This window comes from Pelophylax lessonae (assembly GCF_965119305.1).
Source record: "Pelophylax lessonae genome assembly, chromosome: 11".
In the NCBI taxonomy this organism is placed as follows: domain Eukaryota; kingdom Metazoa; phylum Chordata; class Amphibia; order Anura; family Ranidae; genus Pelophylax; species Pelophylax lessonae.
In genome coordinates this window covers 34,773,871-34,801,705 of record NC_138778.1, presented here as the reverse complement: position 1 = coordinate 34,801,705, position 27,835 = coordinate 34,773,871, and the positions used below count along the sequence as shown (strand labels likewise).

The 27,835-nt window shown below is 41.7% G+C and overlaps 1 protein-coding gene across 1 annotated transcript in view; it reads right to left on the bottom strand.

Annotated features, from left to right (window-relative positions):
- LOC309567345 (uncharacterized protein) overlaps positions 1 to 21,013 on the bottom strand; it is a gene marked incomplete at its 5' end in the record, with an annotated part of 29,251 nt that extends 8,238 nt beyond the window's left edge. The window contains 5 exons of the mRNA XM_082272760.1: positions 980 to 1,120; positions 3,870 to 3,980; positions 10,197 to 13,176; positions 13,552 to 13,926; positions 20,902 to 21,013. Coding sequence (XP_082128886.1) covers positions 980 to 1,120; positions 3,870 to 3,980; positions 10,197 to 13,176; positions 13,552 to 13,926; positions 20,902 to 21,013 — 3,719 coding nt within the window. The remainder of the gene's footprint in view (positions 1 to 979; positions 1,121 to 3,869; positions 3,981 to 10,196; positions 13,177 to 13,551; positions 13,927 to 20,901) is intronic.
- Between the last annotated feature and the right edge of the window lie 6,822 nt (positions 21,014 to 27,835).

The following is a 27,835-nucleotide window of genomic DNA, read 5'->3' as shown; positions in this document are numbered from 1 at the left end:
TAGGGTCAACTCCCTTTATTACAAAACGGAGCTCCACAACACACTGCTTTATCCACCGAACATCAATTCATATATTCATATCGCCTATCGCACTCAGGACTGGAGGGAGAGGACACATCTTTAAGTGGCACTGCAGGATATAAAACGGGATGGCCATGAACATATAATTTTACTCAATTGTTCTAGATGTATAATTGTTTCTTCCTCAGTCTTCTCTCCCTCACTGATCTGTGTCTCAGCCAAGAATTACACAGGTACCAGGATTTACAAAATTGTCCCACTTCTGAGCCAGCATTTCATTGCCAGAAGCAAATGGTGATCATTTATGATGGCTGAATAAAGATATTGTCAACCTACTGGGGTGAAAAGAGGATTGGAGGACCTTAATTATGAAGAGCGCTTACAAGCACTTGATTTATTCTCCCTGGAGAAGAGACACCTGAGAGGGGACATGATGGCGATTTACAAATACCTCAATGGTGATCTCAACATAGAAAAAAAATGATTCAGTCTCAACGAATGCATGAGGACACGAGGCCATACAATGCGATTAGAGGAGAAGCCATTTAACCTCAGGCTACGGAGGGTTTTTTTTTACAGTAAGGGCTACAAGACTGTGGAACTCTCTGCCACAAATGGTAGTAACTGTGGGGAGTATGGCTACTTTTAAAAGACTCTTGCATGTACATCTCAAGGATCAAAACATTCAGGGGTATGTGAAATGATTACGGCCACACACCTACACAGGTTGAACTGGGTGGACTATAGTCTTTATTCAACCTCAACTACTATGTAACTATGTAACTATGTAAAATAATAATTGGAATTGAATAAGGGATTATCAGAGGAGTGCTGTGGTCTCCTTAGGTGAAAATACATATCTGTACTTGACTTAAATGACTTAGTACACATGCATTAAACATTAAAGAAACTATCTTACATTAGGTTCACTTTTATCTAAAGCAGGTATTTTACTTACATCAAACCCTCCACTGTCATGCCGTCGAATATTCCTTGGCAGCTATCAACATTAAGTTGAAGACCAGCACCTTGATCCTCTAAGACGACAGTTATTTCAAAGTCAATTTCGATACGGAAAGCAACTAAGTCTAAAGGACTTCTAAAAGAACAAAAGAGAAATGTTCTGTAAGTAATTTGAATGGAGAAAATGACATTATGTTGTACCAATGAACAATTTTCTGCAATGTTGTTTTAAAATAATTGTATTACGTATGATTTTCTGGTTTATAGTATTTAAATAATTTGAAGTGTAAGTCAGGGCATTCAAAACATTTGCAGTACACTTCTACATGTACACGCACCCATGTTTTATACCTTTAAGGACCCTACAAGCACAGAAAAATATCTGTTTACTGTATTTGCCAGAAATGCACTCTGCCACTAGGTCCTATTGCGGGCTGGCAACACACAGCATTTTGTAGGCTAAGTGGTGTCAGCCCTGCCCAGTTTTCTTTTGCTAAACTACTAAATCATACCCCTTCTTCTCATGTCCACAACATGAGCACAGATTAATCTGTAGTTCAGGATATAAACTGGGAGGGCTAATCAGGCTCACTGAGATAACACAGGAAGCATAGAAAGGACACGGGGCAGCTCTAGATTTCTGACATACAGGTATTTTTCTTGCACTTATTGAACAAATATAACAAAACACTTTCAATTGAATATTTAGCAGACCAAAAGGAGAAAATAGAAGTTTGTTGTTACGGTTTACATATACTTTAACACAAACTTTTCCAAAAGTAAACTTGTCATGGGCAAAATATGAGGGATGTGATACCTGACTCTCTAAGTTTAATACTTTTACCAGAAACAAGTATGCAAATAAGAGTTTTTGACTTTTCCCTGACTTTCCTAAATTGTGTAATTGCTCCAGGTTTCCTTCTTTCTATATTAGCAAGTTGTCTCCAGTCCAGATAGCATTTGTTCATATTGTCTTTTAACTATACTATTGTTTAACCACTTCTGGACCGGAAGGATTTGTCCCCTTAATGATCAGGCCATTTTTTGCAATTCGGCACTGCGTTATTTTAGGAGACAATTGTGCGGTCGTGCGACACTGTACCGAAATTAAAATGATGTGTTTTTTTTTCCCCACCATTAGAGCTTTCTTTTGGTGGTATTTGATCACCTGTGCAATTTTTATTTTTTGCGCTATAAACAAAAATAGAGCAACAATTCTGGAAAAAAAAAATGATTTTCACATTCTGCTATATAACATTCCCAAAAAAAAAAAATTAAAAATCTAAATTTTTTTACATTTTAGGCCAATTTGTTGTCTGCTACATATTTTTGGTAAAAAAAAATTAGCAATAAGCATATTTTGATCGGTTTTATTGCGTCTACTAACTACGGGAAAGATTTATGTCATTTTTATTTTTTTTTTTTTTTTTCTACTAGCAATGGTTTTTTTGCGGGACTGCGACATTGCGGCAGACAGATCGGACCCCTAACTGACATTTTTGACACTTTTGTGGGTACCAGTAAAATTACTACAGTAATCAGTGCTAAAAATATGTACTGTAATAATGCCATTGGCAGGGAAGGGGTTAACCCAGGGGCGATCAAAGGGTTAAATGTGTACCTAGGGGCGTGTTTCTAACTTTACAGGGGCGGGGCTTGTGAAATGATCACAGAGACCTGTGATCCTATATAGAAGGATCACAGGAGCTCTGTGATCATTCCAAAGAGAAAAATGGTCAGCTGTGTTTACAGTGTTTACAACAGCTGTCCATTCTTCTCTCTCAGCAGGGAACAATCATGGGTGTCAGGCGGCAATCGGAGCCACCTGCCCCATGCATCGGAGTCCCCGCTGCCAAATGGGGGCGGGAGCGCGCCGGCGGCGGCGCACGCTTGCCCCCTAGCTGCAGGCACGCGACGGACGTATACCTACGGCGGTTTGCGCAGGAGGGCCAGTCTTCCACACTATAACTGCGGCGGGCGGTCCTTAAGTGGTTAATAATTATAATTAAAAAAAAAAAGATCTACCTCATTTGTGTGGATGATGGAATCTGATTTTTTTTTTTTGTTCATCTATGGGCACCCCGTGGCCTCTTTCACACAGGTGGCCATGGAGCAGTTTTACCACCTATACTTCCCAACTTAAAGCAGGGTGTAAGACCCCATTCCCACTAGCGCAACTTGTCAGGCGACTTGGTCGCCTGACAAGTCGCGGTGGGTCGCCTGCCATTGAGTAGCAAAGGACCCGTTCTAATAGGAGCGACACAAGTCGCTCCGACTTAGAAAAAGGGTCCTGTACTACTTTGGGGCGACCTGGAGGCGACCTGCATTGACTTCAATGATATGAAGTCCGTGCATGTCGCGCCGAGGTCGCCCCAGCAAGTAGCATCGCCCCTGTGTGAACGGGGTCTTAATGTACAATTTATTTATTTTTGTTTGTTTAACAAGTGGGTTAAATGAAAAAAAATGACAAACCCCTGCATTAACACAAGCAATGTTGATGCAGTAATCTCTCCCACTGTTCTTTTGTTATCTGACAGCGGGAACACCGTCCCCATCAGAATACCCAAATCAGTTCTTGCAGCCATCGGCTGCACACACTGATCGAATGCTGGTTTTCCAGCAGGACTGTTCGGCAGAAGCCGGTTGTTAGACCGGCTTTTGTAGAACATACAGCAGTACATGTGTACCCAAATTCCTGACGAATTTCAGCATGTGTGTACAAGGCTTTAATTTACAATACAGCCAGAAAGGGCTACAGTGCCTCAAAAAAGTGTCCATACTCTTTGAAAACAATAAATCTGCAGGATTCACTTATTTCTGCTGCATGATGGGTAAGCTCAAAAATTGCCAATAAACTGCACATGTCTATATATGATAACATTTACCCTGTTTCTTCACCACCTCCAGCTGATACCCTGGTTAAAGCATCAATCTTTACTCCAATGCAGTCGTCCATTGGGGTTATCTTGATATTTGGGAAGATTATATCAATGGATCTGTAAAATATTCAGAGTTTACATTATTATCATTCTGATATGACAGTATTTGATTAACTTATTATTTTTACTTGGAACAAGATTAAATACCCCAAGGTAAATGACTGAGCCCCCTTTTATACAATAGAAAGATCATAAACAGCAATTCTGATTCCTAATTGTTGCATAGCATACAGCAACCCCAAAAATGTCCAGATCCGGATACATTTATACTTCAAGGTCTTTGGAACATATTTTAGGATTCTCATCTCAATAAAATGTATCTTCAGGCATAACTGTTTTTAGTTTTGGATAGAGTAGGGTAGGGTTAGACCCTCTGCCAAGTTTTCATTTCAGTCTGTGTGATGGGGAGATTCACACTATTATTTGTACTAGTGACCATCGTGACCAAAAAGAAAAAGTGTGTGTGTGTTTGTGTGTGTTTGTGTGTGGGGGGGATTTAAAATGTTACAGTTGTCCCAAGAACAAGTGGTAAGGGGAAATGTAAAAGGAATGACCATTCCTGGGAATTCTCTCACCTTGGCAGATTTCTTCTAATGTTAAAATGCATCTCCAGGACAGGAACCATAGGGACATTTCCCAAGTGATACACAGGAAAAAGAAAAAGAAAAGCTAAAAAAAAAAAAAAAAAAAAGAGAAAAAAAAAAAAAAAAAAGAAGAAAAGAAAAGAAAAATATCCTGGCCAAGTTTTAATCTTTTCATACTCTATCCACAGTTAAAAAAGGTCTAAGGATACACTTTAACACAAACTTACTCTTTATCAATTGTCAGTTATATTAATAAGAAACAAAGAAAAGCCTTCTTAAAGCAGAAAGTATTTGCTTGTCTAAAGTTTAAAAAAAAGGACTATCCCCTGTTTTAAGATAGGGGCAGAGCCTTGCAAATCATACCCTTATGCCCCTACAGCCAGTCTGCACATCCAGAACTACTGCTATATAGTGCAAATAAAGCCTAATATTACAGAGCCATTTATTTCAAAGTACATACAGCTGTTTGCCATCATAAATGCAGTGTATAAAACAATTTGGCTTCATAACATGTAATAGGGTTTATGTACATTTAAGGGACAACTAGACAGCTTATGGTGAGGTGGGCAAAAAGAAACCAGACCCCCACCACCACCACTTAGTAGTAACTCAGTAGGGCCTTCTTAAAACACAAGGTGCCTTCTTGCTCTAAGCAGTTTGAAAAAAAGAAGTCCTCTAATATTAGGCTGTAGGCCCTATATACCAGCTATGGCTCTGCCTAATAGTCAGCCTCATATGGCTCTGCCTAATTCCCTATCATAATTTTTTGGATCTGTAAAGAAAGTGAGATATGCAAACACACTCTACTGTGTTTTTACTAAATAGATGAGTGGGTTGGATGCTTTTTATTTATATTAGGCCATCTTGCCAACAAGGTGTCCAGTTCTATTAATAAAAAGCAACAATGTCACATATGGCATTGCTAAAAGTTTGCCCTGAGAAAAAGTGGTTAATGGGGGATATGATCAGAATATGTTCTATTACATTAACAAATTATATAAAAAAAATTGTAGAGTTCAACCGTCTTGTTTAAAGTGAGATGGCCAGGTCATAACAGTGGAGCCATCAGAGTTGCTGATGCTTAGTTAATCTTCTGTGTGCCTGAGAACCCCCAACATCTTGGCCAATAGAAGGTAGGTTTTCTAATGACTGGGGCAGAACCTTGCTTTAACATGGAATAAAAGTTGAAAAGTCAGCAAGAATCAAACAGGGTCCACAGGCATATGGAAAAATTTTTATTATTGGCTATAGCAAAGATGCGTTAAAGTACAAAATTAAAGGCAGAACTTTTTTTTTTTTATTTAATATTTGGATAGAGTGGTGAGCATAGTCAAGTGTTTTTATGCATTGTTTGCTGTTATGGGGTTTCCCACTCTCTCTCTCTCCTGTTCATCAATGTCACCAGAAATAAAACGGGGTCTAAATCAGGGGCGTAGATAAGGGGGGGTCAATTTCACAGCAGCTAGGCTAGTGTAGCCTATCAGCTGCGGGAGCCGCACTGCCACTGGGAAGACCACCTGTCTTATCCACGAGGCTAACAGGCAGGGCCCGGCTTACATTTAAGCCATGTTTACTATTTGCTTCACTAACAGATGTGCCTGCTGGGGGCGCTGTATATACTGTATATATTTACACACCACAATTTGTCACAGCGTGGCAGGCGTGATAATTATTGTTCTCTGGGTACTCAAGGCTGAACCCCCCCCCCCCCCCAGGGAAAAAAAATGATCTACGGCATTGATCTAAATGCCAAATATTTACTAGCCACCAGTACAAGAATAGAGGGAAAACCCACCATTGGGGACTTTTATTCCCCTGACAACTGTCTAAGAGGGTATCTCCCTTACATTGGAAAGATATCCTATCACTTGTAGGACAGGAAGTGAAGGGAAATCTCCCTAATGAGACACAAACTGGAAAAAAAAAGACAGTAGTTTTAACACTCCCCTATTCTATTCAAAATCTTAAGTTTGAGTTTTAGATATACTTTTGGATTGGTGAAGTATTCTCTCAATTAGTAAGTGCAGCAACACATGCTATTTATTTCAGTATGTTTTTAATTTTCTTTATTTACTTGCAATGATCCTGTACTAGAAATTTTGACTACTCCAGTTAGAGTCAATTCCCTAGCAAAGTCCCTCCCTCCTTACATTTTCTAGCCCTTTCCTCCTCTGAGAATGACTAATTATTCTTTGTGCTTGCCCTCCCCCTTTACCCCTCTACCCCTCTACATTACCTTTTATGTAGCTGCTGCCAGGGGGGGGGGGGTAAAGGGAATACTATAGAGTTTTACAGAATTAAAGATCTGAGCCTGCTGGGGCTGCTGATATCACTTTCATGATGGTGGCAAATAGCAACAGTTTCAGGGCTCTTGGATGTCACAAGGGAGGCTTTAACAGGTAATCAGCAAGTATAACATATTTTTAATGCTCTTTCAACCTTATACAATTTTTTTTTAAATGAATGGTCTGGTGACAGGGTCTCTTCAAACTAAACCCTCCTATCCTTTACAGCAATTTTAGCCTCTGTTTGATCTGCAGTTGGCATGGTGCTGCACATGTGATCAGTAACAGTATGACACCAGCCATTTGATGGCTTGACAGTTCGGTTGCGACCCCAAGTAATTGTGGCAGTTATCATCCATGGCATGCCTTGAAAGTAACTGTTTTGGGAAACAGTTAAAGTGATTAATTCCTCTTTAAGGGATTTTTAGACCTTCCTCTGTATCACATTTGCATACTCTTGTGATTTTATTGAAATCTCAACTTGTTTGATTTTTTTGAAATCTCAAATTTTGTTGTCTATAAGAATGCTTATTTGGCTAAAGCACTATAATAAGGGGCCTCTTTATCTATGGGAAAAGGGAGCCGTAATTGCTAAAAGCTGGATGGTCCTTTATAGTCAACGCTGTATATTGGGCGGCACTTTGCAGGGGGCGGCAAAAAAGCTCCCGACCGAAAATAGTCCCTGCTGGCTTGCTCTACACTTTTAGTGTAGCGCCAGCAGTGGCATTGCTATGGGGGTGTGGGGGTTGCCTTGACTGGAAGGGGTGGGTCATATTTAAGTTAGGGGGTGCATGAGTTTATTCAGGCCTAGGGCAGCACAAAACCTAAATACACCATTGGTTATAGTGAAAGTAAATCTAAAAGTAATGTTTCATAAATTGCTCCCTTTTTAACTGCTGAATACAGAAGTACATTTTAATCTTGCTAGTAGTGAAGCCATAGTAATTTCCTGTTGATCCCATTAGTTTCTGTGCTCTTTATGGGTTTCCTGTGATAATGCTAACCACAGGCTTCCTATGCAGTGGTAGCCTAATTATAAGTTATTAGTTGGGAAACTATGGCTTCAGAAGTGGAAAATGCAATGACAGCTCCACACCAATGGAGTCCAAAATCTTAAAGAGGAAGTAAACCCTCCTCAGGAAGTTGTACCTATAGGTAAGCCTATGATAAGGCTTACCTATAGGTACTGTAAATATCTCCTAAACATGTACGGTTTAGGAGATATTTACCTTTAATGCAGCCAGTGACGTCAGTGGCGCATGCGCTCTGAAGGAACGGCTGATCGTGCCGTTCCTTCAGAGCCCCGTGCCGTGACCGTCGGCTCCCGCGCGCGTGCGCGGGAGTGACGTCACCGCGGCTCTGGCCAATCAGATGGCCGGATGCCGCAATCCCGGAAGACGGGCGACTGAACATGTCGCTCGTCATACAGGTAAGAGAGCGGCACGGCGGGGGCTCGTTCTAAGGTAAGTATTTCATAATGAGTTAGTATGCGATGCATACTAGCTCATTATGTCTTTCTCTTGCAGGTTGTAAAAAAAAAAAATTTTTTTGAACGAGTTTACAACCTCTTTAATATGCTTCATATTTGATCAATAGAAGGTAAAACAGCTAAGTACCTTGCATCATTAGCTTTTAATAACCCCAACCTGGAGGAACACAGCAATCATATAATTTAGTTTTTCTATAATTATTTCACTATTCTAAAGCTTTTCTACTCCAGTTCATATTACTCTTAAGCCCTAAGGAAGAGGGAATGCCTAGACCCCCAAAATGCATTGGTTGTTTTACCTTGTTTTGATCTAATGTGAAGCAAATAAGGATTCTCTTAGATCTCTTTGACTAGGCCCTTGGAGTTACCTGGCTGATGAAAGCAGCTTAACCAGAGCAAGTGTTTTTTCTTTTGCAATATAGAACCTCTATAATAGAATATTTAGAACCTTGCAGCCCTGAGACTGCTACTGTCACCATCTTGGATGTGAATTCGGTAGCTCCAACAGAGTCAGAGCTAATACTGTCACGCAAGTGAAATTCTATAGTATTCCCTTTTATTCCTTCTCTGGCAATTATTTTGTGGAAAGAAAAAACAATGCCTTGGTGGGGAAATATAATTTACGACAAAAAACCTTAGATTGCAGATAGTTGTCATCAGGTGCTGACTGGCAACTTTCGGCCCAGGGGGCAAGTACAAACCAGAGGCCCATGGTAAACCACCTCCCACTCTCTCTCTTCCCAGCCTCCTCCTGACCCCCTTTCCAGGCTGAAGCTCTGCTCCAGGTACTCTCTACTCACCGGCCAAATCTCATTTCCCGACTTGGCCAGCAGGGGTGATTGGGGGAAGCTGGGACAGCTCGGTTGGTGCTGGCCGGAGGAGGAGAGTCTCCAGTGGGGCATGGAACCATCCTTTGCTCAGACACAGTTTTCACCATCCATGCTGGGGGGGAGGGCTACGTTCTGTCCTTGTCTTTATCCCGAACTCAGTAGGTCAGTGGTGGGGACTTTTTACTTCTTCTCCAGGAATCCTTTAGGCATGTCTGTGGCAGAAGTGGTGCAGCATTTTTATGGGGCATCAGAGGGGCCTGGGGGGGGGGCAGTTGCCCCCTGCCCCCTGGCCCAGTCCTCCCCTGGTTGTCATCAGTGGGTCAGATTTAGACATTCCTTGTTAATAACAATGGATCTACATCACTGGACAATGGTTATACAAATGTGTTAGTGTGTTCACTCTTTAGAGAGCATATAACAGGTGGTAGGGAGGTGTTGTATTGCCTCCTCACCTCCTGTTTCAACTCCTGCTTTAACCCTATGAATCCTGCACTAGTGTGCCGCAACTACATGCACTGCATGCAGTTGCAGGGGGCTTGCACAGTGGGCCAATTTACTAAAACTGTAGCACCCGTTGAAAATGACAAGGGGGGTATAATTCCTGCTGCTACCTGTGAAGCATATTATCATCACAGCCATAAAATGTGTACACTCCCCTGCCTCTTGAGCTAAATTGGAGAGCATTTGGGGGCTTTAAAAAAAAAAAAAAACCACACAGCTCAGACAAGGTTTTATTGCCTCCTTAACCTCAAGTATGAAGAAGCCCTAAGACCCCTATACTAAAATATTTTTCTCCAGTCCAGAATCCTTAAGCACTGAGGAAAGAGGCACCAGGAATGCCCTAAAATATGTTGGGTTTTTAAACACCCTTAAATTTTATAAACATTTTTTAGACCCTTAACAATATGGTGCTCTCTTTCCTACCACTCTGTGACACATTTCTTGCAATCTCTTTTTGCCGATAAACTAGGAATACGTAATCAAAACATTTCCCATTAAACACTTTCCTCAAGACTGCAATGAACTTAGTGTATAATTTTTGAAAGTTAATTTATTTTAACAATTTATCCATTAAATTTACTTACCCAATACCTCCAAGAAGGCCTCCCACAAGGTCTCCACTTAGAAGTCCTCCAATCAGATCACCATCAAGAAGGCCTCCTAGCAAATCTCCACCGAGAAGCCCTCCGAGTAGTCCATCATCACCTAGAATTCCTCCAAGCAAATCTCCACCGAGAAGCCCTCCAAGTAGCCCATCATCACCTAGAATTCCTCCAAGCAAATCTCCACCGAGAAGCCCTCCAAGTAGCCCATCATCACCTAGAATTCCTCCAAGCAAATCTCCACCGAGAAGCCCTCCTAGTAGTCCATCATCACCTAGAATTCCATCTAGCAGATCACCACCTAGAAGCCCCCCAAGCAGTCCATCCTCTCCAAGAACTCCTCCCAGTAGTCCATCACCCCCAAGAAGGCCTCCCAGTAGTCCATCATCACCGAGAAGGCCTCCCAGTAGTCCATCATCACCGAGAAGGCCTTCTAGCATATCACCACCAAGAAGCCCTCCTAGTAGTCCTTCATCACCAAGAAGCCCTCCTAGTAGTCCTTCATCACCAAGAAGCCCTCCTAGTAGCCCATCATCACCAAGAAGCCCTCCTAAGAGTCCTTCATCACCAAGAATTCCTCCTAGCAAATCACCACCAAGAAGCCCTCCTAGCATACCATCATCCCCAAGAAGCCCTCCTAGTATACCATCATCCCCAAGAAGCCCTCCTAGTATACCATCATCCCCAAGAAGCCCTCCCAGTAGTCCATCTTCACCAAGAACTCCTCCTAGCAAATCCCCACCAAGAACCCCTCCTATCAAATCACCACCAAGAAACCCTCCTAGTAGTCCATTATCACCAAGAAGCCCTCCTAGTAGTCCATCATCCCCAAGAAGCCCTCCTAGTAGTCCATCATCCCCAAGAAGCCCACCTAGCAGTCCATCTTCCCCAAGAAGTCCCTCCAGCAAATCACCACCAAGAATATCTCCTAGCAAATCACCACCAAGAGCCCCACCTAGTGATCCACCATCACCAAGAAGCCCTCCTAGTAGCCCTTCCGCACCAAGAAGCCCTTCTAGTAGCCCTTCTTCACCAAGAAGCCCTCCTAGTAGCCCTTCATCACCAAGAAGCCCTCCTAGTATTCCATCTTCCCCAAGAAGCCCTCCCAGTAGTTCATCACCAAGAGCCCCTCCTAATAATCCTTTATCACCAAGTATCCCTCCTAGTAGTCCATCTTCCCCAAGAAGCCCTCCAAGTAGTCCATCTTCACCAAGAAGCCCTCCTAGTATACCATCTTCACCAAGAAGCCCTCCTAGTATACCATCATCCCCAAGAAGCCCTCCCAGTAGTCCATCATCACCAAGAACTCCTTCTAGCAAATCACCACCAAGAACCCCTCCTACCAAATCACCACCAAGAAGCCCTCCCAGTAGTCCATCATCACCAAGAACTCCTCCTAGCAAATCACCAACAACCCCTCCTACCAAATCACCACCAAGAACGCCTCCTAGCAAATCACCACCAAGAACCCCTCCTACCAAATCACCACCAACAAGCCCTCCCAGTATTCCATCATCACCAAGAACTCCTCCTAGCAAATCATCACCAACAACCCCTCCTAGCAAATCACCACCAAGAACTCCTCCTAGGATATCACCACCAAGAACCCCTCCTACCAAATCACCACCAAGAACTCCTCCTAGCAAATCACCACCAAGAAGCCCTCCCACTACTCCATCATCACCAAAAAACCCTCCTAGCAAATCACCACCAAGAACCCCTCCTACCAAATCACCACCAAGAACCCCTCCTACCAAATCACCACTAAGAAGCCCTCCCACTACTCCATCATCACCAAAATCCCCTCCTAGCAAATCACCACCAAGAAACCCTCCTAGCAAATCCCCACCAAGAAGTCCTCCCACTACTCCATCATCACCAAAAACCCCTCCTAGCAATTCACCACCAAGAACCCCTCCTAGCAAATCACCACCAAGAGCCCCTCCTAGCAAATCACCACCAAGAACCCCTCCTACCAAATCACCACCAAGAACCTCTTCTAGCAAATCACCACCAAGAAGCCCTTCCACTACTCCATCATCACCAAGAGCCCCTCCTAGCAAATCACCACCAAGAACCCCTCCTACCAAATCACCACCAAGAGCCCCTCCTAGCAAATCACCACCAAGAACCCCTTCTAGCAAATCACCACCAAGAGCCCCTCCTACCAAATCACCACCAAGAACCCCTTCTAGCAAATTACCACCAAGAACCCCTCCTAGCATATCACCACCAGGAAGCCCTCCCGCTAGTCCACCATCACCATGATGCCCTCCCACTAGTCCATCAATACCATGAAGCCCTCCCAAAATTCCACCACCACCGTGATGTCCTCCTACTTGTCCACCACCACCATGATGTCCTCCCACGTGTCCACCACCACCGTGATATCCTCTTACTTGTCCACCATCACTGAGACGTCCTCCCAAACGTCCACCATAAAACCCTCCCACCCTTCCAAAAGCACCAAGAGACCCTCCTCCCACTTGTCCATCACCACCAAGATACCCTCCCACTTGTCCATCACCTTCAAAATACCTGCCTGATACTCCATTATCACCAACATATCCTCCCCCTTGTCCTTCACCAAAAAGATACCCTCCGGCTTGTCCATCATCACCAAGATATCCTTTCACTAGTCCATCCCCACCAAGAAAACCTCCAACTAGTCCATCACCAGCTAGAAAGCCCCCCACTAGTTCATCATCACCAAGATACCTTGCAGCTATTTCACCACCACTGAAAAATCCTTCTACTTCTCCACCAGCACCAAGAGACCCTCCTTTTCCATAATTATCATAACGTCCTCCCACTACTCCATCACCACCAAGCTGCCCTCCCATTAGTTCTTCACCAACACGAAAGCCTCTAACTAGTCCATCACCACCAAGAGACTCCCCCACTAGTCCATCACCACCAAAAATCCCCCCTGCTAGTTCATCACCACTAAGATACCCCCCTACTAGTTCCTCACCACTAAGATACCGTCCAGCTATTTCACCACTACTGTAAAACCTTCCCATTTTTCCGCCAGCATCAAGAGTGCCTCCTTTTCCATAATTATTATAAAGCCCCCCCACTACTCCATCACCACCAAGTTGCCCCCCCACTAGTCCATAACTACCAAGAACCCCCCCCACTAGTTCATCACCACCAAGATACCCTCCAGCTATTTCATCATCTCTGTAAAACTCTCCCACCTTTCCACCAGCACCAAGAGACCCTCCTTTTCCATAATTATCATCCCCACCAAATTGCCCTCCCATTAGTCCACCACCAAGAAAACCTCCAGCTAGTCCATCACCAGCTTGAAACTCCCCCACTAGTTCATTATCACCAAGATATCCTCCAACTTGTCTATCACCTCCAAGAAAACCTCCGACTAGCCCATCACCACCAAAAAATCCTCCTGTTAACCCTTTATGACTGCCTTTTTTTCCACTTGAATGGTGGTGGCCATGATTTGACCCCTTACGATCCTTATGTTTTGCGTGTCCTCCACCACCATTTTTATCTTTACTCTTCCAGCTAACCTTTTCATCTACACCTCTATCAGATATGTCTTCAGTATAATACCAGGTTTGCACAGGTTCCATAGATTCATAATCATATTCATAATATGTCCAAATTGTTTCATCAGGAGATGATGGTCCTCCATGGTCTTTATAATGATATGTAGTCCTGTGTTTACTTTCTTCTGGTTTGGCGTTATCTAGAACATTGCAAATAAAATAGAAATGTAACTATTGGCAAAATATAAAACAAACAAACAAACAAACAAACAAACTGTATATAATGCAGTTTGTCTAAAGCTTTAACATAGCAGTGTTTTTTAACGCCCTGTGCAAAATATCTTTTCTACCTGTTGAACTTGCCAGGAGGTCTGTTTTTTTTTTCATTTTCTGTAACAGGCCAAATTGTCTAGAAAAAGTGGCAGTTACACTGGGATATCCTGGTCTCAGTTGCTAAATTGGATGGGCCGAACACCCCCCTGTTCAGTTTGCACCAGAACATCTCGAACAGGAAAAAAGTTGTAGCGAACATGCAAACTCTATTAAAGTCTATGGGACACGAACATTAAAATCAAAAGTCCTAATTTTAAAGGCTTATATGCAAGATATTGACATAAAAAAATGTATGGGGACCTGGGAACTGCCCTGGGGGACATGCATCAATGCAAATTATTTTTTAAAACAATTGTTTTCAAAGGAGCAGTGATTTTAATGATGCTTAACGTGAAATAATCAAAATAAAAAATTCCTTTAAATTTTGTGCCTGGGAGATCCCCTTAACCACTTGCCGACTGCCGACAGCAGTCCTACTGCGGCAGTGCGGTTCCCCTGGGCCCAGCGATGTAGACCTACGTTGCTGGACCTCTAGTGATTCCGGGGGCGCGCGCACACCGCCGGAGGCGAGCTCCCACTGTGTTTACACAGCGAGAGTGGGGCCTGGGGGAGGAGAGGCGGTGATTGCCGCTTCCCTTTCCCGATCGTCGGGGAAACGGTGAGAAGACCTGCCTGCTTATGTAAACAAAGCAGGCGGGTCTTCTCAGTGACAGACAGGAGGAGATCACAGGATTCAGCATAGCTGAACCTGCGATCTCTGTCTGTGTCACAGGACCCCCCCTCCCCCACACATCAGTAAGCATGAAGCATACGCTTAACCCCTTGATCACCAACAGTGTTAACCCCTTCCCTGCCAGTGTCATTATAACAGTAACAGTGCATATTTTTAGCACTGATTACTGTAGTAATGTCACTGGTCCCCCCAAAAGTGTCAAAAATGTCAGTTAGGGGTCCGATCTGTCCGCTGCAATGTCGCAGTCCCGCAAAAAAATCGCAGATCGCCGCCATTACTAGTAAAAAAATAAAAAAATAAAAATTACATAATCTTTCCCGTAGTTAGTAAACGTGATAACTTTTGCGCAAACCAATCAAAATACGCTTATTGTGATTTTTTCTTACCAAAAATATGTAGCAGAAAACAAATTGGCCTAAAATGTAAAAAAATTTAGATTTTTAATTTTTTTTGGGGGGGGGGGGGGGGGAATGTCATATAGCAGAATGTGAAAAATATTGTTTTTTTTTTTTTTTCAAAATTGGTGCTCTTTTTTTGTTTATAGCGCAAAAATTAAAAACTGCACAGGTAATCAAATACCAGCAAAAGAAATCTCTATTTGTGGGAAAAAAAGGGACGTAAATAATGTTTGGGTACTGCGTCGCATGACCGCGCAATTGTCTGTTAAAATAACGCAGTACCGAATCGCAAAATAGGGCCTTGTCAGGAAGGGGGTAAAATCTTCCGGGGCTGAAGTGGTTAATGTGCCTGTAAAGTGTCGCTTCTGTACGATGTATGGAGCCTGCTTCAGTAATACTGACATTTCTAAAGGAAAAAATGTAATTTAAAACTGCTTGTGGCTGTAATGTATTGCCGGCTCCCAGCAATACAAATAAAAACAAAAAAACATGAAAAAACAGCGTAAGGTTCCCCCCCAGTTAATACCAGCCCCTTGTTAAAGGGGGCTTTTAGATTCCGATAAGCCCCCCACCCGCAGACCCCCACAACCACAACCCAGGGTTGTCAGGAAGAGGTTGATGGGGACAAGGAGCTTTGGGGGGGACCCCAAAGCACCCTCCCTATGTTGAGGGCAAGCAGCCTGGTATAGTTCAGGAGGGGGGGGCTCGCTCATCCCCCCTTGCCAGGCTTCATGCTCGCATAAGGGTCTGGTATGGATTTTGGGGGGGGAACCCATGCATTTTTTTATTTTTTTTATTTTGATGTGGAGTTCCCTTTAAAATCTATACCAGACCTAAAGGGCCTGGTATAGATTTTGGGAGGGGGCCCTACACTGTTTTCTTTTTTTTTAATTCTGTCATAGTGTTGCCCTTAACCACTTAAATACAGGGCACTTTCACCCCCTTCCTGCTCAGACCAATTTTCAGCTTTCAGTACTCATTGGCATCTATGGGAAATCTCGGTCGGAATGGCATGGCTCCCTGTCTAACATTGACGTCTATGGGAAACATTGGTCAGCTTGACATGGTACAGTTCCCTGTCTTTAACATTGGCTTCTATGGTAAATCTTGGTCAGCTTGACATAGCACTGCTCCCGAACCATAAGTGACAGGGACACTAAACTTGGGAAGCACCAAGAAGGAACCCAGGACTGCAACATATCCATACATTTTAAAAGTGGAGTATGCCTGTACACTGACTGCACTAAATTGACTGAACACACTATACATTAACTACCTGCCAAATGTCCATTGTCACACACTATACACGGCTGTGGTGTAAGCAGCAACCTTTTATAGTGTGGGGCGTGGACTTAGCCCCTGAGCCATGATTGGCCAAAGGCACTCTGCCTTTGGCCAGTCATGACTCTGACAGTACATCGTGCTGTGATTGGCCAAAGCATACAGGTCAGGTGCATGTTTTGGCCAATCATCAGCAATCAATGTACGGCAAAAGCGCAGTGCATTATGGGGCAGATTTGGCTTGCTTGCCCACCTGCTGCAGCTGGAAGTCATTCAATTAGAGGTGAAAGTAATACGCCTGCACCTGGCGAGGTACGTCCCCCATGTTTGAACATGTGGCAAGCCTAGAAAAGGGTATGGTATGGATATGAGGGGTACCACATGCCATATGGCTTCAACATAAGAAGGGTACCTTGACAGCAAAGGCACCTTGTAACCATGTTGATGGGAACAAGGGCCTCATCCCCATATCCCTGGTCCAGTGGATGTGGTGGTCTACGAAACTGCAAATAGCGAATAGAACAAGCACACTTTTATAAAAAGTATTTCATTACAAAGATTAGCAGAACATATGTCCCACGGTGTAAATCCAACATCATATACTTCGTCCAGCGATGTAAATCAATTGTCAATCATGGTGAGCGACACCCTAACAGCCTGCCGACACAAACTCAAACACCCATGCAAAACTATCCTCTCCTGCCAGACTCTTATTGCAAAAATATATTTTCTTGGTACTGCTGAAATGTAAACGCCAGTGCCAAAGAACTTGGCTGACACTGTATTTGATTAATAAAGTCACCCAGGATCCCCAATTCACTTTGTTTAAAAAGCAAAAGCAGGTAGTAGATTGGAAATGTCATATAGCAGTGGTTACTGTTTATTTATTTATTTTTGTTAAATAACTACACTACTGCGACTTGTCCCACGATTTTGGACTGCAAAATCGCATGACAAGTCGTTTTCCATTATTTTCAATGAGCCCCATTCATATCAGTGCGTTTTGAAGTCGCACCGACTTCAAAGTAGTTCCTGCACTACTTTGCCACGATTTTAGTGCGTTTTGAGGCATATCGCCTTGCCATTGCTTTCAAAATCGCGGCAAAGTTGCGTCAAAATCGAGCCGCAAAATTGCGGCAAAATCGCGGTAAAAATCGCATCGCATAAGTCTGAAAGGGGCTTAAATGTCACTTTTGCTGCATACATTCTACATTTCTACCACTTTATGCACAGATTTAAGGCATTCCCCCAAGCTTGCTATATGAAGGAATTGTGTATTTTAATGTTGCCCTTTTTTTAAAAATATTTTTTTTAAAAATGTTGGGGTTGGTATACGTCCCTCCTGGCAGTGCCCTGCTACCCCTTCCCAATTTTTACAACAAGCTTGTAAACTGGCCTTGAAAAAGGCCAGAAAATAATTACAAGATATGGTTCCCTTAGCCTTCATTAGGGGGTTGTAGATTTTTTTTTCAGGCAAATGTCCAGTGAACCGAACTGTGAGGTCAGACCCCCATGCCTTACTGACCCTCAGAGATAGAGTAATTATCTCTAGAGTAATAGTCTAGAGATAGAGTAATTAAAAGTTTAGTTTAGGGGTCCCTTCAGCTTTTAGAACCACTTTAAGGTTGCTTTTGGTAGACCAAGGATGCAATGAGCTTTAGATAGTTCTGTTCAGACCAATTACTGTTCCAAGAAGCAATTATGGCAGTTGCCAGTTTCTTGCCATTAATGAATATTGTCAGTCAAGCTTTTTTTTTTTTTTTTTTTGAGTATTGTCAGGTTAACCTGTTTGTTGGACCCATATTGTGAGCTTTTTACCTTCATACATTCTAGGCATGAAGGTAAAAAAACCTGCTGTGTGCAGCAGCCTACCTCAGCCCCCCTAATACTTACCTGAGGTCCATCTGGATCCAGCAATGTTGCACAAAAGACTCTGCTGTCCGGGACACCCCTCCTCATTGGCTGAGACAGCAAATCAAAGTCATTGAGCCACTAAGGAGACAAAGTGGGCAAGACCAGGCTGTGGCTCCATGTCTGAATGGACACTGGGAGTTGCGGCTTAGGTCAGATGCCCCCATAGCAAGCTGCTTGCTGTGGGGGCACTCAACAGAAGGGAAGGTGCCATAAGCACCGAAGAGGGACCCGAAAAGAGAAGGATCTGGGCTGCTCTGTGAAAAACCACTACACTGAGCAGGTAAGTATGACATGATTGTTATTTTTAACGTAAAAAAAAAAGAGACTTTAGTATCATTTTAACCTCTTCAGTCCTGGAAGGTTTTACCCTCTTCCTGACCAGGCCATTTTTTGTAATAGGGCACTGCGTTGCTTTAACTGACAAATGTGTGGTCATGCCACGTTGTATCCAAAAAAATTGATGTCTTTTTTTTCCCTTACAAATAGAGCTTTCTTTTGGTGGTATTTGAGCACCTCTGCGGTTTTTATTTTTTTGCGTTATAAAAAAAAAAATAGACCGACAATTTTGAAATAAAAAAATATATATTTTTTACTTTCTGCTATAAAGCATATTCAATAAATCCCAAAATATCGTCTACAAACTATGGGATAGATTTATGGACTTTTTTTTTTTTTATTGTTTTCATTAGTAATGGCGGCGATCAACGATTTTAAGCGGGACTGCATTATTGGGGCGGGCAAATCTAACACTAAGGGACACTTTTTGGGAATCAGTGACACTGATACAATGATCAGTGCTTAAAAATGCTCTGTCACTGTATAAATGACACTGGCAGGGAAGGGGTTAACATCAGGAGCGTTCAAAGGGTTAAGTGTGCTCCTAGGGAATGTTTTCTAACGGTGTGGGGGGGGGAACTGGCTGCAGGAAGAGAGAGATCTGTGTTCCTGTGTAACTTATCAGGAAAACAAGATCTCTCTCTTCCTGCCTGACAAATCAATGGTCTGCCTTGTTTACATAGGCAGACTGCCGTTCTGTTATTCCTCCAAAGGATCGCGGGGGGCTGGTGGCCATTGCGGCTGTCGGAAGCGCTGATTGGCTTCCACTGTGTCCAATCACAGCAGGAGCGCTGCTCCGGTGGTGCGCACCCCAGCGCCTATGGAAGAAATCATGTACAGGTACGTTATTTTTCGTTTGAGGGCCACCCTGCCACAGCAAATGTACGTGGACCTGTCCTTAAGTGGCTAATATCACGATTGTATTTTTTTTACATAGTTACATAGTTAGTGAGGTTGAAAAAAGACATCAGTCCATCCAGTTCAACCTATGATGTGTGTGTGTGTTTGCTGTTAACCGTACATTGTATACCCCTGTATGTTGTGGTCTTTAAGGTGCCCATCTAATAGTTTTTTGAAACTATCGATGCTCACTGCTGATACCACTGCTTGTGGAAGAGAATTCCACATCCTTACTGCTCTTACAGTGAAAAACCCCCTACGTACTTTAAGGTTAAACTGCCTTTCCTCTAGTTTTAGTGAGTGGTCACGTGTCTTATTGTATTCCCTTTCTCTGAATTTGCTGCAGGAATACTGAATATTATTTACTACAAACTGATTCAATACGCTAGACCAGCCTTTCTCAACCTTTTCAACACAGAGGAGCCCTTGAAATAATTTTCAGGTCTCAGGGAACCCCTGCTAAAAATGACCATATCTACAACTCTGGTCAGTGGGATGAAAGCTCCTTACACTTGTGGACATTGGGAAGAATTACCTTCTTCCAGATAGCTAAAAAGAACAATGGTGTCATTGGGAACTTATCTGAGAGGCAGAAATTGGTCATTTCTCAAGGAAACCCTAGCAACCTCAGGAGGAACCTTAGTTGAGAACCACTGCGCTAGACACTAAACTAAATGTTATATTACATTTTCGGTAAATTTAGAGTTTTTTAGGACATTTTAGGTGCCATTTTCATTCACAGATGTGCTGATTGGTTGCTTGGTGTGATTTGGGTGCTCATCATAGGGCTTGCAAAGCAACATGGGAAGGTTTTGTTAAAAGTAGATATTTTTCAAGCAAATTTTTTCCTTCTTAAAGAAATTAGAGGCTAACTGAAATCTGTATTTTCAGAGTAAAATAATTTTTTCTTAAATCATTCCCTTCATTCCTATTTCCTGCTTGATGTCAAGGGATTCTGACATACTAATTTGTGCGAGAACACACTTCCCAATTCAGTAAGGCAGGCCATTGATCATGATTAGATTTCCCCATCAACCCTCTGCTACAGGAAAACAGACTTACTGGCAGGATCCCCAGGGAAAAATAAAGGAAAGAAAGCCTAAAAAATAAAACTAATGTAGCCACCACATCTAAGAATTAGTAAGCTGCAATATAAAAAATGTTTGCATTTTGGAAACTTGAGGGTGTTGGAATCTGTTACAGACTGACATAAAAAAATGGACCATTTTATAATTGTTATATCTTTATCTGAAATAGGTAATAACACATGGACAACATACCCCAAGACATTGCTTCCGTAGCATACTTTTTGGGTGCAGGTCTTGCAAACACGACATGGTGGGATAAGATTGCCAAGCTGCAAAGGAGCAGCATATTCAAGAGAAGCCGCATCCTTTGATTCTGAAATGAGGTTCAAATAAACAGCAATAAAATCATCAATATATAAGAAATAATACACCAAAAAATGATATACGTTGTTATGATCTGTCAACATATCCAAAGTGATTATGTAATTCTAGCACAAATGGTCAATCATATGTAGACATTGACAGCTGGGCCACATTTAATAGTGCAAAGGTTGCAAAGAATACTCTCCTGCTGGTGGTGGACCCTGATAAATATTGGCAAGGGAAGAAGCTATACATTCTGGAATCAGAAATATGCTCACATACAGGGTATTCAGAGCAAAAACAAAAAAAAAGCAGTAGGACCACCAAGATAACCTAGCACCCTTGTTTCCCAACCACTAGACCAACCTATCCATGTGGCTCTTGAACCCAAGCAGTCAGCAGTGGGAATGTTGATTTTGTAAAGGGGCTTTATTGGCAGTGATCTCTAGCAGTCCCTTACAACATGCCCACAATCTCCTGCTGCACTTGTCTAACTTTTAACCACACCTGTAGAATGTCAAAGGTCTCTGACCATTTCTGCTAGTACATAGGCACTTGCTGTCTTCTCTAGCATTATGTACACTGAATATTATACCCTATACCTTACCTTAGTCTTTACTTTTAGTTTACTTTTCACCAAGCATAAAAAATTCAACCAAAGATTCAATTTTCATAAAAAAAATGAATTTATGGTAGCAGAACATAACTTTAAATACTAACAATGAATCTCTGTCCAGTCAGAGAATTGGCCAGCCCTTAAATTGACTCTCCCAGATAGACAGCCCAACAGATATCTAATGAAGTGCAAATGAAGGCTGACAACCCTTCTGCTAATTGAAAAACAGTGGTTTAGAGTTGTCAGCTTGCAACAGTAAATGGTGCTACTGGCAGGATCTCCGTGTAAGAACTACAACAGATTTCTGAAAATGTATTTGTTTAGTTGCAGAAAACTGTATACCATAGGGTGGTATGCCAAAACATACTAAATTTATATTTTGGGTTTACATACTTTTCTTTATGTCAATACACAGTTAGGGTAAATTCTGTGTGAACGAATAGTCCTCATGTATGATTTCGAGCATTTAGGCTAACTTGACATATTTATATATTTTAGCCCTAAAGTATATGTAAAGGTAAAACTTTTTGTTGGTTTGAATAGAGCAGTGAGGGTTATACCACCTGTCAGGTTTCTTTTCTTATATTTGCCCTTGCTGGGAAGATTAGCCATTTCTATCTATTCAGATGACAATTGTTACCAAGACAGAGACTAAGGGGAAATCTACACTTTGTCACCAGCACAAGAGCTCAGCAATCATTCAGTAGAAGTGTTCAAGTGACAACTCTCCAAGATGTGCAACATCACATGAGTTGGATGTGAGAGGAGGACAGGTGGAGATCCGTAAATTAGCAGAGGTAGCAATGTTTCACCTCCACTTCCTTGTACTGCTGTGCATATGGGGATGGGGGGCACCAGTTTGCCCTAGAGACTCCTGACCCCTGTACATTGACCTGCTGACCCCTGTACTCTGCCCTCTTGACCCCTGTACATTGACCTGCTGACCCCTGTACTCTGCCCTGTTGACCCCTGTACACTGCCTTGCAGACCTCTGTACACCTCCCTGCTGACCCCTTTACATTGTCTTCTGACCTCTGTACACCATCCTGCTGACCACTGTACATTACACAAATGGCCTCTGTACAAAGTTCTGCTGCCCCCTTTACCCTGCCCTACAAACTACTGACCCCTGTGCACTGGCCAGAACTCAAACCAGACAACCAAGCCTGAAGCTAATCAAGCAAATCAGTCTTCATGATGCACTCCTCCATCAGACACGAGTTCATCAATTCCTCACCAAACATGAAAAAAATATAAATTAAAATAATGTTTCTTACTGAAGCTAAGTTTTAAGTAAGGCTAAGTCTATATTTTTACAGAGATGCTTTTTCTCCTACTTTTAAGTTTTCTTCATGCCTTCCTTGTTTTTTAATTGGGCTAGTTACCTTCTTCTTCATCTCTTCCACATTGGTCTGGTAATTCTCTACCTCTCAAAGGTCACCAACTCCTGCACTAGGTAAGTGAAATATCCTTCCTCAAAGAAAGAACTTGCTAAGCTTAGAATGAATGAAATTAAGTTTTGCTGACTTCAATCATGTGGAAGCAAAAATCCTCTTTTTTTTAAACGTCTCCATTATGTGATTGGGTATTTTTTACAAAGTGAATTTTCACTTTGTTCCACCTCACTCAATCAAGTAAGTGAAAATTAAATTTGTAAAGTGAACATTTACTTTTAAAGTGAACATACTCTACACAACCCACCTTGTTTAATGTGCTTCCAAAGTGCTTTGGTTTCCCACCATTAAGGTATTGCTTGAAAGTTAAAATGCTTTGACTGGAGCCACTTTATTTTGTTTTGGGCAGATGAGGATGGGATTAAAACCTTTGGGAGGGTTTTATTTTGTGACCCCGTTGATGGGATTTGCACCTGACAAAACTGGGAGAAAATCTAGCCTTTAGCACTTGGTACCAGAACAGGTGTCCTTATAGGGAGACTTTTCTCTACTCCTGTCCAGTAAACTTTAATTGACAATGCTGTATGTGGCATATTCGTTAATATGCTCCATTGGCCATCACATCTGGTATATTTTCCTTCTATGACTGTTGTTCCCCTAACCAAATTAAATTGTTATTTTGTGGTCCTTTGAAAATAATAAAGAGGAAGTCCGCAATAAATGAAGTTGTCTGCCATTGCCTTAGATCAGCTTTTCTCAACCTTTTGAACCTTGAAAGAGCTTTGCGGTCTCAGAGAACTTCTCACATTGATGGTTATTGGAGAAAAGCCCCTTACATTGGTGATTAGTGTAGTGTCCCCTCATATTAGTGGTCAGTGGAGAATTGTCCATTAGATTGATGGTCAGGGGGTGAAGGATCCCATTACACTGGAGGTCAGTAGGAGTTTCTTTACACTGGCAATAAGTATGCCCCTTATATTGAAAATCAATGGGAAAAGATGTGTTAGCTGTTATTTACCTGAGAGGTGAAAAAAATTGTTCATTGCCCAAGGAACCCTTAGCAATGTCTGAAGGAAGCATTGGGTTCCACAGAACCTGATTGAGAAAAGCTCCTCTAGATAATAAGATCTGATTCCAATACTTTAAAACTCATATACATATACTCTAAAGTATGGTGGAATCTCATTATTCAGAATAGTAGTGTAAATTTCTCAACTTACCTTAGATAGGTTAACTTGGTGTGTTCCTGAGTTAGGTGGAGACTTGTTTCCACCTTCCCTCTCCACTGAAGATGCAACCACTCAAGTGTCCCTTATAAACCAAGTGGATGTCGAGAGATGCCAATTAGAGAGGACAGTTGATGACAGAAAAGATTACCGGAGGCAGAACTATTCTTTGTAATCTGTCCAAGATAAATAGTTAGCTATGAAACCATTACAAGGCAAAGTGTCAAGGCTTTAAACAGCACTAATCCGAATGTTTATGCTGGCCATTAAATAACTTTACGATCAAAACAATATATTTTATTGGTTTTTAGAGTAATATTGTTATTATTTGTATTAATATTTGGTCATATGGTGAAAAACACCATTGAGTTTACGAGAAACCTAGTTTTGCCCACTGGATGAAAAAAAAGAATAGGAGAATGAGAATGTGCTTTTTTAAATCAGGCAGTCTGTTTGATACTCTAATCACTTACTGACCGTATCACTTAGATATGTGGTGACAAGGTGCCTCTGCTGCACCAGGTCACGTACTCGGTACATGATCCAGCACTTCCAGGTAGGGTTGGGGTTTTGCTTGTGGCCAGTATTCCTATAGAGTGTGCCACATCCCTTAATTAGAATACAAAGGAAAATTCCCCTGAGTGTGGGACTTTTTAGGCACAAATTTGAAACCAATTCAACAATGTATGCAAAAATGATAATATTTATTAAAGTGACAAAATATAAATATAAACATGAATAAAATCACAGGCAGTAAAAAGGCAAGAATAGAACCAAAAAAGGATTGTAACCATGTAGATGACAGGAACCTGAGCCCGATAAATTTCGGAAAATAACTTTTTCCTTCTTCAAGGGCGGTTCTCTTTAGAAGTGCTCTGACAACAGAATAATAGCATAATTACAACACTATACATCATAACAGCAATTATTTTTGCATTTCATATATCATGTATATATAAGCAGCGTTGTATAGGTATACAGATCATTTCATATTAGTTTATAGACTTATACATATATCTATGTTGAAAAGAGACACTTACATGGTTATACTTGCGATATATTATATTGCCTGTTGAACAAGTTAAAAGCAAGCTGGTTCACCGTGTTTGTGGATCCGCATTGTTGTTATATATATCCCGTAGGGTCATGTGTATGACCTATATATTGGGTTTAGCCGTATCGTAGGATATAAATGAACCCCCGTGCCTCCAAACCAATGTGGCCACCTGAAGTCCCAAGAGAGTTGGACGCCAAAACACTGGCAAAGTGGGCCAACTGAAGAAAAAGATATACAAAGTAGATGGAGCATATCAGTCATAGGGTATGGTTGAGCCTAATAGTATTATGTTTTGTGGTAGGGGGTGCTCCGCAGGAGACCTGGCTGAGCTGTAATTATACACAGCAGATGCCGATCAGCGGGTGCCGACCAATGGATGACTGCTGTGCTTTGGGAAGACACACAGGACAGATCTCTGCCTATAAAAACAAGGCAAGTCATGGCAGAGCTCTGTCCTGTCAGCCAGGAAGTAATGGATTTTCTTTCCCCACAAAGCAGGGAATAAAATCCATGACTTCCCTTTGTAAAAGCACCCTACACAGTACACCAAAACACTGGCTAGGCACACGTTTAACCCTTTGATCACCCTAGATGTTTATCCCCCTCCCAGCCAGTGTCATTAGTACAGTGACAGTGCATATTTTGAGCACTGATTACTGTTTTAGTGTCACTGGTTCCCACAAAGTGTCAAAAGTGTTGTTTAGTGTCCGATCATAGCACAGTCCTGCTATAAGTCACTGATCGCTGCCGCTACTAGTAAACAATAAATAAATAAATAAATAAATAAAAATTCCAGTATACTGTATATACCACAGTTTCTAGACGTTATAACAATTGCGCAAACCAATTAAAATACGCTTAATGAGATTTTTGTAACCAAAAATATGTAGCAGAATACATATTGGCCTACATTAATGAAGAAATTTGTTTATTTTAATTTTAATTTTGGATCTGTTTTACAGCAGAAAGTAAAAAAAATATTGTTTTGTTTTGTTTTTTAAATTGTCTGCCTTTTTTTTTAATAGTGCAAAAAATAAAAAACGCTGTGGTGATGAAATGCCACCAAAAGAAAGGTCTATTTGCGGGTAAAAAAGGACATATATTTAATTTATAAAAGAAGAAACATTGGTCAGGGGGACTTTGAATGAGGCTAATCAAACAAAAAATCAATATTTGTAAAAATAATAAATGATAAATGTATTGCATTATACTAATATGAAAACCAATATCAAACATAATAGGGTAAGTAAAAAACAATTCATTCAGCTGTATCATAATCGATAGTCAACATAATTATCACAAAACAGTATGTATACACATGGGAGTAAAAAACATAGCAAAAAGTAAATGGAGTAGTGGAAAAACATTATCCAAACATGTCTAGGCATCCGATAACTCTACGCGTTTTGTGAATTGATCTCCACTTCTTCAGGAGTAAGTGCAGAGAATAAAGTCTAGAAAAATTAAAGGAGAAAGACCAAAATAATGTAATAAATGCAGGCCTTTTTTTTCTCAGAGAAAAGGTGCAGGAACTCCCCTTTTAAGCCACCCCTTGTCTCCACCCCTACCAACCTCTGAGCACCATCCCTAGATTACTTCCTCTATCCACCTCCCAGTGCCACCAAGCATCATTTTGTAGTAATTTTATGGAATTTTTTATTGATAAGCCATGAAATATATCCCCTGCATCCAGCAACAATACACCCCCCTTTCAACAAGAGTTTTCCCCAGCAACAAAAGACCCCCCCCCCCACAGCAAAGTACCCCCAAGCAACAATGGATCCATCACAGCATTAATAGATCCCTCCAGCAACAATAGATCTTCTAGAAGCCAGCATCAATAGACCCTCCAGCAGCCAACAGTTGACTCCCCCCTCTATAGTAGATCCTTCCCAGCAACAATAGATCCTCAAGCACACCTCAACACCCCTTGCCATTTCATGCATTCAGTGCTAGAGGTGCCGGAACTGCGTTCCCCCGCGTTCCCACTGAAAAAAAGCCCTGAATAAATGTAAGGGATCCCAGATGGGAAAGTAGTAGTGGGACTAGAGCCTTGATACTTACTGTCAGCTCAATTTAGAAAGGAAAACATTGGGGTTATTTTAATAAATACATGAGCAAATTCACTCTGCAAAAGCGTATTCAAATGATTTTGCTGATGACTTAAAGGTGTGTGATAAGGTTGATACTTCTGGAGGTGTTTCTTACATAGACCATGAGTTGGCATTGCTGAAAGTTTGGTCAAAGCATCCAAAACTTAGTTTACTGTTTCAAAATATTACACTAAGGGAAACAAAATTCTCTGACAGAGTACAACATTAGGAGCAGAATGCTAGCCAGAACAACAAAGGAAAAAGATTTGAAGGTGCTTATTTTCAATTATTGCAATATGAGTAAAGTGTGGCCCTGGAAAATAAAAAATCATGGGTGCGACCATGGAGGGAACACCAGTATGAGGAAGGAGGCCCTGATTCTCCTATATAGATATATAGTTAGAACTCTTTTAGAATAATGTGTCCCATTCTGGAAA